This window comes from Nicotiana attenuata, chromosome 1, assembly GCF_001879085.1.
Source record: "Nicotiana attenuata strain UT chromosome 1, NIATTr2, whole genome shotgun sequence".
NCBI classification, from domain to species: domain Eukaryota; kingdom Viridiplantae; phylum Streptophyta; class Magnoliopsida; order Solanales; family Solanaceae; genus Nicotiana; species Nicotiana attenuata.
This window is the reverse complement of record NC_031989.1, coordinates 73,242,912-73,257,051: the sequence shown is the minus strand read 5'-3', so window position 1 is coordinate 73,257,051 and position 14,140 is coordinate 73,242,912. Positions and strand designations below refer to the sequence as shown.

Here is a 14,140-nt window from a genome sequence, read left to right as displayed (position 1 = left end):
ATGTGCTCCTTTCAGTTGTCTCATCCGCCATTACATCATGTTGTCACATGTTGCATTTACCTTGTCATCAATTTAACTTTCACATATACAAGTGCAACACATCACCCTCATAATTCTTCTAAAAAGAAGTTCTAGTTGCTATGCAAGAACTGATGTGGCATACCACTAGTGCAAGTCATGGACTGATCAATGGCAAGTGAGGTTTTGAAAATCTATAAAAGCATTCTAAGTCCTAGGATGAATGTAGGTGCAACAAAATTTTCCATAATTCAACAGAATCTTATTTTCTCATATTTCTGTCACAGTACCATGTATTCACAGGCCAAGGGAAAAAGAAAATCAAAAGTTGGTTGCATATTTGTAGTATTTCTTATATCAAATATCGACGACATTATGCAGGAAACACAATTCAATGGTGTAAATGGTACGCCAAGACAAGAGGGGTTGCTCTGATGGTAAGCAACCTCCACATCCAACCAAGAGGTCGTGAGTTCGAGTCTCCCCAAGAGCAAGATGGGAAAGTTCTTGAAGGGAAGGATGCCGGGGGTCTATTTGGAAACAGGTTGTTGTAAATGGTACGCCAAGCCAATGGGCTGGTTTCCTGTTGAATCCTAAAACTTCAACAGTTTTACGTGGTTGTCAGCCCATCAAAGATTCCGATATCAGGATAATCCCGAGCACATTTAAATTAGATGATCTGGTCTAAAGTTGGACCAGAGATTGCAGTAAAGGGAGTTTTTATCATGAAAATTATAACTTTGAGAGTTTCAAATGCCACTGACATTCGGCAGGAACTAAACTGTAGCTGATCAGGACGTAAGGATATTAAACACAAAAGGCAGAATAGCCTAAATGGCACTTATACTTGTGCCACTTTGTCATCCCGGTCCCCAAACTTAATGAAGTTTCATCTAGACACCTCTACTCGTTCAAAAGTAATATTATAAACCCTTTTGACCATTGACCAAGCCTATGTGGCATTTGCTTTGCTGAGTTGGATAAAATGCGTGACTACACGCTTTAAGAAGAGTAAAAGTTTATGATTCTAACTAAAAATACCAAAAAATAAAAAGAAAAGAAAAAATAAAGGGGGTTAACGCCGAGAAGCATTCAAGCGTCTTCCAATCTCCAATTTTCTTTTCCTTCTACCCTTTTCTCCTCTCAACTTTTCCTCTTTTTTTTTGACGTCGTGCTCAAAGGTGGTATAGGAGATTGTATCTTTTTCTTTCTTTTTTGCTTGTTATTACGGTTTTGGTAGCGGTTGTGCTTGAGATTTTAGAAAGTCTTAATTTTGGGGAGGTATTGTTAGAGCTAGTGATGTTTGTGGGGTTCATATGGATTGTTGTTCTTGTTGGGGTGTTGGTGGGATGGGTATGGAAGCTCAAGTGGGCTAATCTTGCCCTGATTCTTTTGATTCACCAGATGTCTTTTGCCTTTTCTTCTTCCGGTATGCTCCTCCAGAACTTGTAATCTGGGTTTGATTCCCTCAATCCTCTCAAATTGCAACTTTCCACCGGCATTTCTTGAATCAAGGAAACTCAGTCCCTACTAATGGCTGATTTTCAGAGAGAGAAAGGCATGAATGTGTTTGTGAGAGAAAACTTTAGGATTCAACTTTTTCTTTTCCAAAAATAATTTTTGTGAATAAAAATAATGACATGGAATATTTTTATCTGATGTGGATAATACAGTGAGACGATTGAGGAACACACACGGTCAGAAGGGTTTAAAATATTACTTTTGAACGAGTAGAGGTGTCTAAATGAAACTTCATTAAGTTTGGGGACCGGGATGACAAAGTGGGACAAGTATAAGTGCCATTTAGGCTATTCTGCCAATATGAAATAAACTTTTAAAAGGTAAAAAAGGCTAACGGCATTTTGCTAAGGGCGTTCGTGATATATATATAGTATATATATATGAAATTTTACCTCCTATAGCAAAGTTTTGCACCCTATCTATTATAAACAAAAACTCTTTTAAAATATTATTTTCTATAGCTACCTTTTTAGTTTTCATAGCAAAAATATGTATTTATGGTCACTTTCTACCGTTAAGCCATTAAGTACGTTGTCTAATATTTTTCTCTCTCATTCTTTCAGTTTATTCTCCCCCAACATCACGCATAGTATCTTATTTCTCTCTCCTCTATCTCTCTCTCCACGATCTGATTTCCTCCGACAGACGGTCTATAATGGCATCAATTTCCGCTCTTTCATTGTTTTTCATTATTATCTCTTTCTGCCTCACTTCGGTGACCATTTTCATCCAATCCGACGGTCATGAAACTTTCATCATTCACGTTTAATTGGAAATTTCATCATTAAAGCTTTTGGATTTTTGGCCGGTTAAAGCTTCTTCTTTTTCTCTTCAACAATTTGTTTTGAATATTCACCATTGTAAGGTTTTCTGCAAAATACTCACAAAAGCACTCAATTTCGAAGGGTCGTCTTTCGATTTGCAAATCACTCAAGATGAACCTCTATTTGCAAGGTCATCAGCAACCATTGAAGCCGAAAGGAGAACAAAAATACGCAATTAATGACCCTAATTGTAGATGTATTTATATGTATTCGAATCCGCATACATTGAGTTTTAGTTGCTACAGTGATTTTCTCTTCTTGTATTTATATGTATTCGATAAGGCATACACTGAATTTTATTTTGTACAATGATTTTTGACTGTTGTATTTAGATGTATTTATATGTATTTGAGTTCTCACAACAACATTTTTAAATACATTGTTAGTTCCATGTAATGACCCAAGGGGTCATCTCTTTGTTTTAGAATCCCATTCCGTGTTCCGAGGCCTTAAGAAAAGATGATTTTTGGCTTAAAAAGATGATTAGTTGACTTCGGTCAATATTTTTGGGTAAATGGACCCGGACCCGTGTTCTAACGGTCTCGGAGAGTCCGTAGAGAAATATAAAACTTGGGCGTATGCCCGAAATTGAATTCCGAGGTCCCTAGTCCGAGAAATAAATTTTTGAAGAAAATTGTTAACTGAAAAATATAATGGTTTTTGGAAATTGAATAATGTTTGATATTGTTGGTATCGGGCCCGTATTTTGGTTCCGGAGCCCGGTACAAGTCCGTTATGATATTCATACCCTATCTGTTTAATCTGGTGAAAATTGGAAGTGATTTGACGTGATTCGGACCAGGTTCAGAAAATAGAAAGTTTGAACTATCTTGAAAATTTCATGTGTTTTGGTGTTGAATTCAGTGAGTTTTGGATAGGCTACGAAATGATTTAGGACTTAGGAAATATTGCCGGTATGCTTCAGCTGTTGCAGGCCTCTGATCTCGCAATTGCGAGCCAAACAGGAATGGCAATTGCGAGGTCTTCATCGCAATTGCGAATAAGGCCTTGGGCAGCAGGGTTCGCAAATGCGAACCAACCTTCGCAAATGCGAAGTAGTCAGAGAAGGGGGAATCATCGCAATTGCGACAGTATCAGAAATGCGGCAGGTTCGCATTTTTAACGCTTGTCTCGCATTTGCGAGCTTCGCAATTACAAAGCTCTGGTCGCAAATGCGATATCTGCAACTGTGCAAAAAGGGACTTAGACGGGATTTTTCACTCATTCTCCCATTTTTCAAACCTAAACTTCAAGAGGCGATTTTCCAAAGACCATTTCTTCCCCAGATTATAGGTAAATGATTCTTAATTTATTTCTTTCAATCTATTTCATCTTTGTACAATATTTCATCTTAGAATCTAGGGTTTTTCATGGTGGAATGGGGTGTTTATGGGTAGAACCTAGGAATTTCAAAATTTGGGGATTTGGACCTTAATTTGACATCGAATTCCAAATTGTATATCCAGGCTCGGGTGTGAATGGGTAATCGGGTTTTGGTCCGAATTTCGAGTTTTGACCAAGTGGGGCCAGGGTCGATTTTTGACTTTTTGGGCAAAATGTTGGGAAATCTATAATTATGCATTGGAATTGGTTTCTTTAGCGTTTATTGATGTTATTAAGTTAAACATGGCTAGATATGAGTGAATTGGTGGTGGAATCAAGAGGTAAAGCGGTATTTGAGCTGTGAATTACCCGTTGGCTTAAGGTAAGTGTTTGGTCTAACCTTGATTTGAGGGATTAGGGATCCCCGACTTGCTTGCTATGTGAAATACCATGTGTGTGGCGTATAGGTGTGGTAACGAGCACCTATGCGTCGCCAAATTACTTGTTTAGCCTGTTCCCTTGCCCTGTTTCCCTATATTTTGCTCTCCTATTTTACTTGCTACTTGCTTACTGATGTTTCCATGTCTAATTGCTTCTTGTTTAATATTGTTTCTCTATTGGTGTTGTAAATTGTTCCATTGTTCCATTATATTACAATGTTGGTTTATTGGTGCACATTGGTTGCTCTGGCTGTGTAGTTTTAACTGGTGAAGTTCATAATTGTAATGATATTCCCTTGTGTTGGTTTGAGGCATAAGTATTGTGGAGGATTTGAGTTAACTTGTGAAACACTTGCCTCTATTTTGTGACTGGTGCTGATATATATATATATATATTGGGATCGGGTTGCCCGCCGTAACAGGAGTAATAAGGGTGAATGTGATTGTCTGGTGGGATCGGGTTGCACGCCGCAACAAGGAGTAATAAGGTGGACAGGTGGGATCAGGTTGCACGCCGCAATAGGAGGAATAAGGGTGATATATTGAGGAGTAATAAGGGTGGACTGGTGGGATCGGGTTGCACGCCGCAACAAGGAGTAATAAGGGTGAATGATTATATTATTATTGATTATATGGTGGGATAGTGATGCGCGCCGCATTATTTGTTGTTTATGTATTCATATTCTGCTGAGGTTCATGATTGTGGTGTTGATATTCCCTTAAGGACTGGTTATAGCTGAGTATTGGTAGAACGACCGGATTTCGTATTCATTTAATGCAAGTTACTGTTTTATTTCATTCTGTATTTCCTTTCGATTTTAGTATAAACTGTTGCAGGTTATATATATTGTTATGCCACGCCGTAGCCTCGTCACTACTTCGTCGAGGTTAGGCTCGGCACTTACCAGTACATGGGGTCGGTTGTACTGATATTGCACTCTGCACTTTCTGTGCAGATTTCGAAGCTAGTGGCTGATCGAGAGTTGGTTGCTTTCATTGCACTCAGGAGACCCAAGGTAGTCCTGCAGGCGTCCGCAGGCCTTGGCGTCCCCTCCTATCTTTACTTCATTCTGTTTTACTTTTCTCCGAGACAGGTGTATATTTTTCTTTCAAACCAATACTTGTAGTATTCGTAGATTGTTCGTGAATTGTGACACCAGTTTCTGAGTGGTATTTATTTCTGTTTTCGTTATTAGTATAGAGTAATTAGTTAAATCATCTACTTTCGCTTTTATTTCCGCTGATTTAGTTCCTGTTAAATTTTAATTATAAAATGATAAAGGAAAATGGTGTAATATTCTGTAACGTTGGCTTGCCTAGCGAGTTCAGTGTTAGGCGCCATCACGGTCTCGAAGGTGGGAAATTCGGGTAGTGACAAGTTGGTATCAGAGCATTAGGTTGCCTAGGTCTCACAATTCACGAACAAGCTTGGTAGAGTCTGAGGGATCGGTACGGAGACGTCTGTGCTTATCCCTCAAAGGCTACTGAGTTAGGAACAAATTCACTTCTATTCATCTCTGTCGTGCGGTTTGATCTCTCAATGCTAATTGAACTTCTACTCTATTCTTTCGCAGATGGCGAGAACACATACCGCTTCATCAGTTGATCAGCAGCCCGAGCCCCAGTGGCAGCTCCTACGAGGGGCAGAGGACGAGGCTGAGGCCGTGCTAGAGGCCGAGGCAAGGGCAGGGCTCAGCCCAGAGATCAAGCAGCAGCACCAGCGGCGGAGCCTCAGGTTGAGTTTGATGATGAGGTTCCGGCCCAGACCGTTCCAGCAGGCCCAGCTCAGGTTCCAGAGGGTTTCATAGCTACCCCGGTACTCCAGGATGCTCTGGTCCGTCTAGTGGGCCTTATGGAGAGTGTTACTCAGGCAGGCATACTTCCAGTAGCACCAGCCGTCTCTTGCACTTGGGGAGGAGCACACACTCCCACTACTCACACTCCGGAGCAGATGGTTCCCCAATTTCAGACTCCAGCAGCTCAGCCAGTTGGGGCAGTCCCGCCAGGTGTTGTAGCGCAGACCGGTGATGGATCAGCTATGTCTCGGATGCTTTGTGGAGGTTGGAGAGGTTCACCAAGATTTTCACTACTACCTATAGCGGTACATCTTCAAAGGATCCCCAGGACTATTTGGACAGCTGCCATGAGGTTCTACAGAACATGGGGATAGTGGAGACCAATGGGGTCGACTTTGCTACTTTTCGTCTGTCAGGTTCCGCCAAGAAATGGTGGAGAGATTATTGTTTGGCCAGACCAGCTGGGTTACCAACTCTCACCTGGGACCAGTTCTCGCAGCTATTCTTGGAGAAGTATCTTCCGATTACTCAGAGAGAGGACTATCGGAGGCAGTTTGAGCGCCTTCAGCAGGGTTCTATGACCATCACTCAGTACGAGACCAGATTTGTGGACTTGGCCCGTCATGCTCTTCTTATACTTCCCACCGAGAGAGAGGGGGTGAGGAGGTTTATTGAGGGACTTGCTCAGCCTATCAGATTGCAGATGGCTAAGGAGACAGGGAGTGAGATTTCTTTCCAGGATGCAGCCAATATGGCCAGACGAGTTGAGATGGTTTTAGCTCGGGGAGTGGTTAGGGGTCCGACAAGAGGCCTCGTCACTCCGGTGGATTCAGTGGGACCTCATCTGGAGATCGAGGTACTTTTGGTAGAGGCCATCATCCTAGTTCGTTTCATTCAGCGCTTCAGGCATCCCATGGAGCTTCACGGGGTCGTGGTCCTTATGTACCTCCTGCAGAGCATCCAGATTATAGTGCACCACCAGCTCCCATCAGAGCACCTCCTTTTCAGGGTTATTATCGCGTCAGCCAGCCCGTCAGGGTCAGTCTCAATTTCCCGAGCAGCAGTATTTAGATAGATTTTTTGAGTGTGGTGAGTATGGCATATCCGGAGGACTTGTCCGAGACTAGTGGGTGTTCAGTCGCAGCAGCAGAGTTCTCGTGCCATGATTCCAGCACCACCTACCCAGCCAGCTAGAGGTAGGGGTCAGGGAGTCAGAGGTAGGGGTCAGCCCGCTAGAGGTGGAGATCAGGCCGCTAGAGGTGGAGGTCAGCCAGCAGGAGGTTGTCGCAGGATATGGTTCAGGGTGGTGGGGCCCAGCCCCGATGTTATGCTATTCCAGCCAGGCCTGAGGTTGAGTCCTCCAATGCAGTTATCACAGGTACGGTTGCAGTTTGCAGTAGAGATGTTTCAGTTCTATTTGATCCAGGGTCTCCATACTCCTATGTGTCATCTTATTTCGCTCCATATTTGGTTGTGCATCATGATTTTTTGAGTGCTCCCGTATATGTGTCCACGCTAGTAGGGGATTCTATTATTGTAGACCGTGTCTATCATTTGTGTGTGGTTGTTATTGGGGGTCTTGAGACTAGTGTAGATCTTCTACTTCTCAATATGGTGGATTGCGATGTCATTTTGGGGATGGATTGGTTGTCACCTTACCATGCTATATTTAACTGTCATGCCAAGACCGTGACCTTAGCCTTGCTGGGGTTGCCTCGATTGGAGTGAAGAGGGACTCCTGGTCATTCTATCAGTAGGTTATTTCTTATATGAAGGCTCGGCGTATGGTCGAGAAGGGTTGTTTGGCTTATTTGGCTTATGTTCGTGATTCTAGTGCTGAGGTTCCTTCTATGGATTCCGTACCAGTTGTTCGGGAGTTTCCAGAGGTATTTCCTGCAGACCCGCCGGGGATGCCACCTGACAGAGATATTGACTTTTGCATTGATTTGGCTCCGGGCACTCAGCCCATTCCTATTCCGCCCTATAGTATGGCCCCGCCAGAGTTGAAAGAATTGAAGGAGCAGTTGTAAGACTTGCTTGATAAGGGCTTCATTAGACCTAGTGTCCTGCCCTGGGGTGCGCCGGTGTTTGTTAAGAAGAAGGATGGATCGATGAGGATATACATAGATTATCGGCAGTTGAACAAAGTCACCATCAAGAACAAGTATCCATTGCCAAGGATTGATGATTTATTTGATCAGCTTCAGGGTGCCAAGGTGTTCTCGAAGATTGATTTGACATCTGGCTATCATCAGTTGAGGATTAGGGCTTCTGATGTCCCTAAGATAGCTTTTCGCACTCGGTACGGGCATTATGAGTTTCTAGTGATGTCATTTGGGTTGACAAATGCCCCAGCAACATTTATGGATTTGATGAACCGGGTGTTCAATCCCTATCTGGATTCCTTCGTGATTGTTTTCATTGATGAGATTTTGATCTACTCCCGCAGCCGAGAGGAGCATGAACAGCATCTCCGGATCGTTCTTCAGACTTTGAGAGACAGTCAGTTATATGCTAAGTTTTTGAAATGCGAGTTTTGGTTGAGTTCAATTGCTTTCTTGGGTCATGTTGTATCATCAGAGGGTATTTAGGTGGATCCTAAGAAGATTGAGGCAGTCAAAGACTGGCCTAGACCCACATCAGCTACAGAGATCGGAAGTTTCTTGGGTTTGGCGGGTTATTACCGTCGGTTTGTGGAGGGATTTTCATCCATAACAGCCCCGATGACCAGGTTGACCCAGAAGGGTGCCCCGTTCAGGTGGTCGGACGAGCGTAAGGCGAGCTTTTAGAAGCTCAAGACAGCTTTGACTTCGGCATCGGTGTTGGTGTTACCTACAGGCTCATGGCCATATACGGTATATTGTGACGCATCTCGTATTGGACTTGGTGCGGTGTTGATGCAGAATGGCAAGGTTATTGTATATGCTTCGCGGCAGTTGAAGATTCACGAGAAGAATTATCCAATTCATGATTTGGAGCTAGCAGCCATTGTTCACGCGCTGAAGATTTGGAGGCATTATCTATATGGCGTGTCGTGTGAGGTGTTCACGGATCATAAGAGTTGCAGTACTTGTTCAAGCAGAAGGGGCTAAATTTGAGGCAGAGAAAGTGGTTGGAGCTATTGAAAGACTATGATATCACCATGTTGTATCATCTCGGGAAGGCCAATGTGGTGGCCGATGCTTTGAGTAGGAAGTCGTCTAGTATGGGTAGCCTTGCGTATATTCCAGTCGGTGAGAGATCGCTTGCTTTGGATGTTCAGCCTTTGGCCAATCAGTTCGTGAGGTTGGATGTCTCTGAGCCCAGCCGTGTTCTAGCTTGTACACTCTCTCGGTCTTCATTATTTGAGCGTAATAGAGATTGGCAGTATGATGATCCTTATTTGATTTGTCCTTAGGGACACAGTGCGGCACGGAGGTGCCAAGCAGGTTACAGTCGGAGATGACGGGGTTCTGAGGATGCAGGGTCAAGTTTGTGTGCCTAATGTGGATGGACTTCTTGAGTTGATTTTAGAGGAGGCCCATAGTTCCCGGTATTCTATTCATCCGGGCACCATCAAGATGTATCGGGACTTGCGGCTGCATTATTGGTAGAGGAGGATGAAGAAGGATATTGTTGCATATGTAGCTCGGTGTTTGAACTGTCAGCAGGTAAAGTACGAGCATCAGAGACCTGGTGGTTTGCTTCAGAAGATTGAGATTCCTGAGTGGAAGCGGGAGCGTATCACTATGGATTTTGTTGTTGGACTCTCATGGACTCAGAGGAACTTCGATATAGTATGGGTTATTGTTGATAGGCTGACTAAGTCAGCGCATTTCATTCATGTGGCAGTTTCCTATTCTTCGGAGCGGTTGGCTGAGATCTATATCCGCGAGATCGTTCGTCTTCATAGTGTGCCCGTGTCCATCATTTTTGATCGAGGTACGCAGTTTTCCTCGCATTTCTGAAGGGCAGTATAGCGTGTGTTGGGTACGCGGGTCAAGTTGAGCACATCATTTCATCCTCAGACGAACGGACAGTCCGAGCGTACTATTCAGATTTTGGAGGACATGCTCCGCGCCTGTGTTATTGACTTTGGAGGTTCCTGGGATCAGTTTTTGCCGTTAGTGGAGTTTGCCTACAACAACAGCTAGCAGTCGAGCATCCAGATGGCTCCTTATGAGGCATTATATGGTAGATAGTGTCGATTGCCAGTTGGGTGGTTTGAGCCGGGAGAGGCTCGGTTGTTGGGTAATGATTTAGTACAGGATGCCTTGGATAAGGTTAAGATCATTCAGGATAGGCTTCATTCAGCTCAGTCCAGGCAAAAGAGTTATGCCCACCGTAAGGTTCGTGATGTGGCATTCATGGTCGGAGAGCGAGTGTTGCTTCGAGTGTCGCCCATGAAGGGCGTGATGAGGTTTGGGAAGAAGGGCAAGCTAAGCCTTAGGTTCATCGGGCCTTTTGAGATCCTTGATCGAGTGGGAGAGGTGGCTTACAGACTTGCATTGCCGCCAGGTTTATCAGTTGTGCATCCAGTGTTTCATGTGTCCATGCTTCGGAAGTATCACGGCGATCCATCCCACGTGTTAGACTTCAACACTGTCCAGTTAGACAGGGATTTGACCTACGAGGAGGAGCTGGTAGCTATTCTAGACCGGCAGGTTCGTCAGTAAAGATCGAAGAGTTATCCTTCGGTTCATGTGCAGTGGAGAGGCCAGCCTGTTGAGGCAGCTACCTGGGGTTCGAGTCCGATATGCGGAGCAGATATCCCCATCTTTTCACCGACTCAGGTACTTTTCTATATCCGTTCGAGGACGAACGATTGTTTTAGAGGTGGAGAATGTGATGACCCAAAGGGTCATCTTTTTGTTTTAGAATCCGATTCTGTGTTTCGAGGCCTTAAAAACCTCCATTTATCTCTCCTCGATTTATGTGCACAGTCCGGCCGCGTATCTGGAAAGCTTTTGTGTGAAAAATTTAAGAAAAGATGATTTTTGGCTTAAAAAGATGATTTTAAGTGACTTCGGTCAACATTTTGGGTAAACGGACCCGGACCCGTGTTCCAACGGTCCGGGAGGGTCCGTAGAAAAATATGGGACTTGGGCGTATGCCCGGAATTGAATTCTGAGGTCTCTAGTCCGAGAAACAAATTTTTAAAGAAAATTGTTAACTGAAAAATATAATGATTTTTGGAAATTGAATAATGTTTGATATTGTTGGTATCTGACCCGTATTTTGGTTCCGGAGCCCGGTACAGGTTCGTTTATGATATTCATACCCTATCTTTGAAATCTGGTAAAAAACGGAAGTGATATGACGTGATTCGGACCTTTGGTTGAGAAAATAGAAAGTTTGAACTATCTTGAAAATTTCATATGTTTTGGTATTGAATTCATAGTTCTAGACGTTATTTTGGCGATTTGATCGCGCGAGCAAGTTCGTATGATGTTTTAAGACTTGTGTGCATGTTTGGTTTGGAGCTTCGAGGGCTCGGGTGAGTTTTGGATAGGCTATGGAATGATTTTGGACTTAGGAAATATTGCTGGTATGCTTCAGCTATTGCATTGCGAGATCAGGCGTCGCAATTGCGAGCCAGACAGGAATGGCAATTGCAAGGTCTTCATCGCAATTGCGAAGAAGTCCTGGGCCAGCAGGGTTCGCAAATGCGAACCAACCTTCGCAAATACGAAGTAGTCAGGGAGAGGGAATCATCGCAATTGCGACCAAAAGTTCGCAACTGCGACAGTAGCAGAAATGCGGCAGGTTCGCATTTGCGATGCCTGTCTCGCATTTGCGAGCTTCGCAATCGCAAAACTCTGGTCTCACAAATGCGACATCTGCAACTGTGCAAAAAGGGAATTAGACGGGATTTTTCACTCATTCTCCCATTTTTCAAACCTAAACTTCAAGAGGCGATTTTCCAAAGACCATTTCTTCCCAAATCATAGGTAAATGATTCTTAACTTATTTCTTTCAATCTATTTCGTTTTTTACAAGATTTCATCTTAGAATCTAGGGTTTTTCATGGTGGAATCGGGTGTTTTTGGGTAGAACCTAGGAATTTCGAAATTTGGGAATTTGGACCTCAATTTGCGGTCATATTCCAAAAACAATTGTATATCCGGTCTTGGGGGTGAATAGGTAATCGGGTTTTGGTCCGAATTTCGAGTATTGACCAAGCGGGGTCGGGGTCGATTTTTAACTTTTTGGGGAAAATGTTGGGAAATCTATAATTATGCATTGGAATTAGTTTCTTTAGGGTTTATTGATGTTATTAAGTTAAACATGGCTGGATACGAGTAGATTGGTGGTGGAATCAAGAGGTAAAGCGGTATTTGAGCTATGAATTACCCGTTGGCTTGAGGTAAGTGTTTGGTCTAACCTTGACTTGAGGGATTAGGGATCCACGACTTGCTTGCTATGTGAAATACCATGTGTGTGGCGTATAGGTGTGGTGACGAGCACGTATAGCCTGTTCCCTTGCCCCATTTCCCTATATTTTTCTCTCATGTTTTACTTGCTACTTGCTTACTGATGCTTCCATGTCTAATTGCTTATTGTTTAATGTTGTTTCTCTATTGGTGTTGTAAATTGTTCCATTGTTCCATTATATTACACTGTTGGTTTATTGGTGCTTCATGGTGCACTTTGGTTGGTCTCGCTGTGTAGTTTTAACTGGTGAAGTTTCATAATTGTAATGCTATTACCTTGTGTTGGTTTGAGGTATAAGTGTTGTGGAGGATTTGCGTTAACTTGTGAAATATTTGTCTCTATTTTGTGACTGGTGCTGATATATATATTGGGACCGGGTTGCAAGCCGCAACAGGAGTAATAAGGGTGAATGTGATTGTCTGGTAGGATCGGGTTGCACGACGCAACAAGGAGTAACAAGGGTGGACAAGTGGAATCGGGTTGCACGCCGCAACAAGAGGAATAAGGGTGATATATTGAGGAGTAATAAGGGTAGACTGGTGGGATCGGGTTGCACGCCACAACAAGGAGTAATAAGGATGAATGATTATACTGTTATTGATTATATGGTGGGATCGGAATGTGCGCCGCATCATTTGTTGTTTATGTATTCATATTCTGGTGAGGTTCCGGATTGTGGTGTTGATATTCCCTTAAGGACTGGTTATAGCTGAGTATATTGGTAGAACGACCGGATTTCGTATTCATTTAATGCAAGTTACTGTTTTATTTCATTCTGTATTTCCTTTCGGTTTTAGTATAAACTGTTGCAGGTTATATATATTGTTATGCCCCGCCGTAGCCTCGTCACTACTTCGTCGAGGTTAGGCTCGGCACTTACCAGTATATGGGGTCGGTTGTACTGATACTGCACTCTGCATTTTCTGTGCAGATTTCGAAGCTAGTGGTTGATCGAGAGGTTGGTTGCTTTCGCTGCACTCAGGAGACCCAAGGTAGTCCCGCAGGCGTCCGCAGGCCCTGACATCCCCTCCTATCTTTACTTCATTCTGTTTTACTTTTCTACGAGACATATGTATATTTTTCTTTCAAACCAATACTTGTAGTATTCGTAGACTGTTCGTGAATTATGACACCAGTTTCTGGGTGGTATTTATTTCTACGTTCGTTATTAGTATAGAGTAATTAGTCAAAGCATGTACTTTCGCTTTTATTTCCGCTGATTTCCTGTTTAATTTTAATTATAAAATGATAAAGGAAAATGGTGTAATATTCTGTAACGTTGGCTTGCCTAGCGAGTGCAATGTTAGGCGCCATCACGGCCCCGAAGGTGGGAAATTCGGGTCGTGACATTCTATCATTTTGATGTTATTCATCAATTAGTTATGCATTCAATCTAACTGTATTCATCTGTATTTTCAACCTAACTGTACCCATCCGTATTTCAAAAAATAATACTGTGAAATACAGTAAAATACTCTCAATACAAATAAAAAATCAATGAATACAACCAATGAAATATACTCAATAAAGCAGTAATACCATGTATTAGGAATAAATAAAATATTGTGAATACAAATAAACTTGAATATATTGAACACGACTGTTAGATACAACATAATGCAAGCACTAGGTTTATTACGAAATATGCAGGCAGTAGGTTACTATTACAGGTTGTATCCGGCATAGATACATGATGTATTCATATACAGAAAATCGAATTTCAAAATATTTCTGTAGATACTTGTATCAAATCCCAGCAGAACTTCGAACAATGTCAGGAAAAAAAATCGAAATGTATCAGAAA

General features: G+C 42.8%; 1 protein-coding gene across 1 annotated transcript; it reads left to right on the top strand.

Annotated features, from left to right (window-relative positions):
* Window positions 3,280–13,287, top strand: LOC109237343. The gene is made up of 5 exons (XM_019403642.1): window positions 3,280–3,472; window positions 6,878–6,960; window positions 8,043–8,453; window positions 11,481–11,667; window positions 13,268–13,287. Exons 1-5 carry the CDS (start codon window positions 3,280–3,282, stop codon window positions 13,285–13,287), a joined length of 894 nt encoding a protein of 297 aa, XP_019259187.1.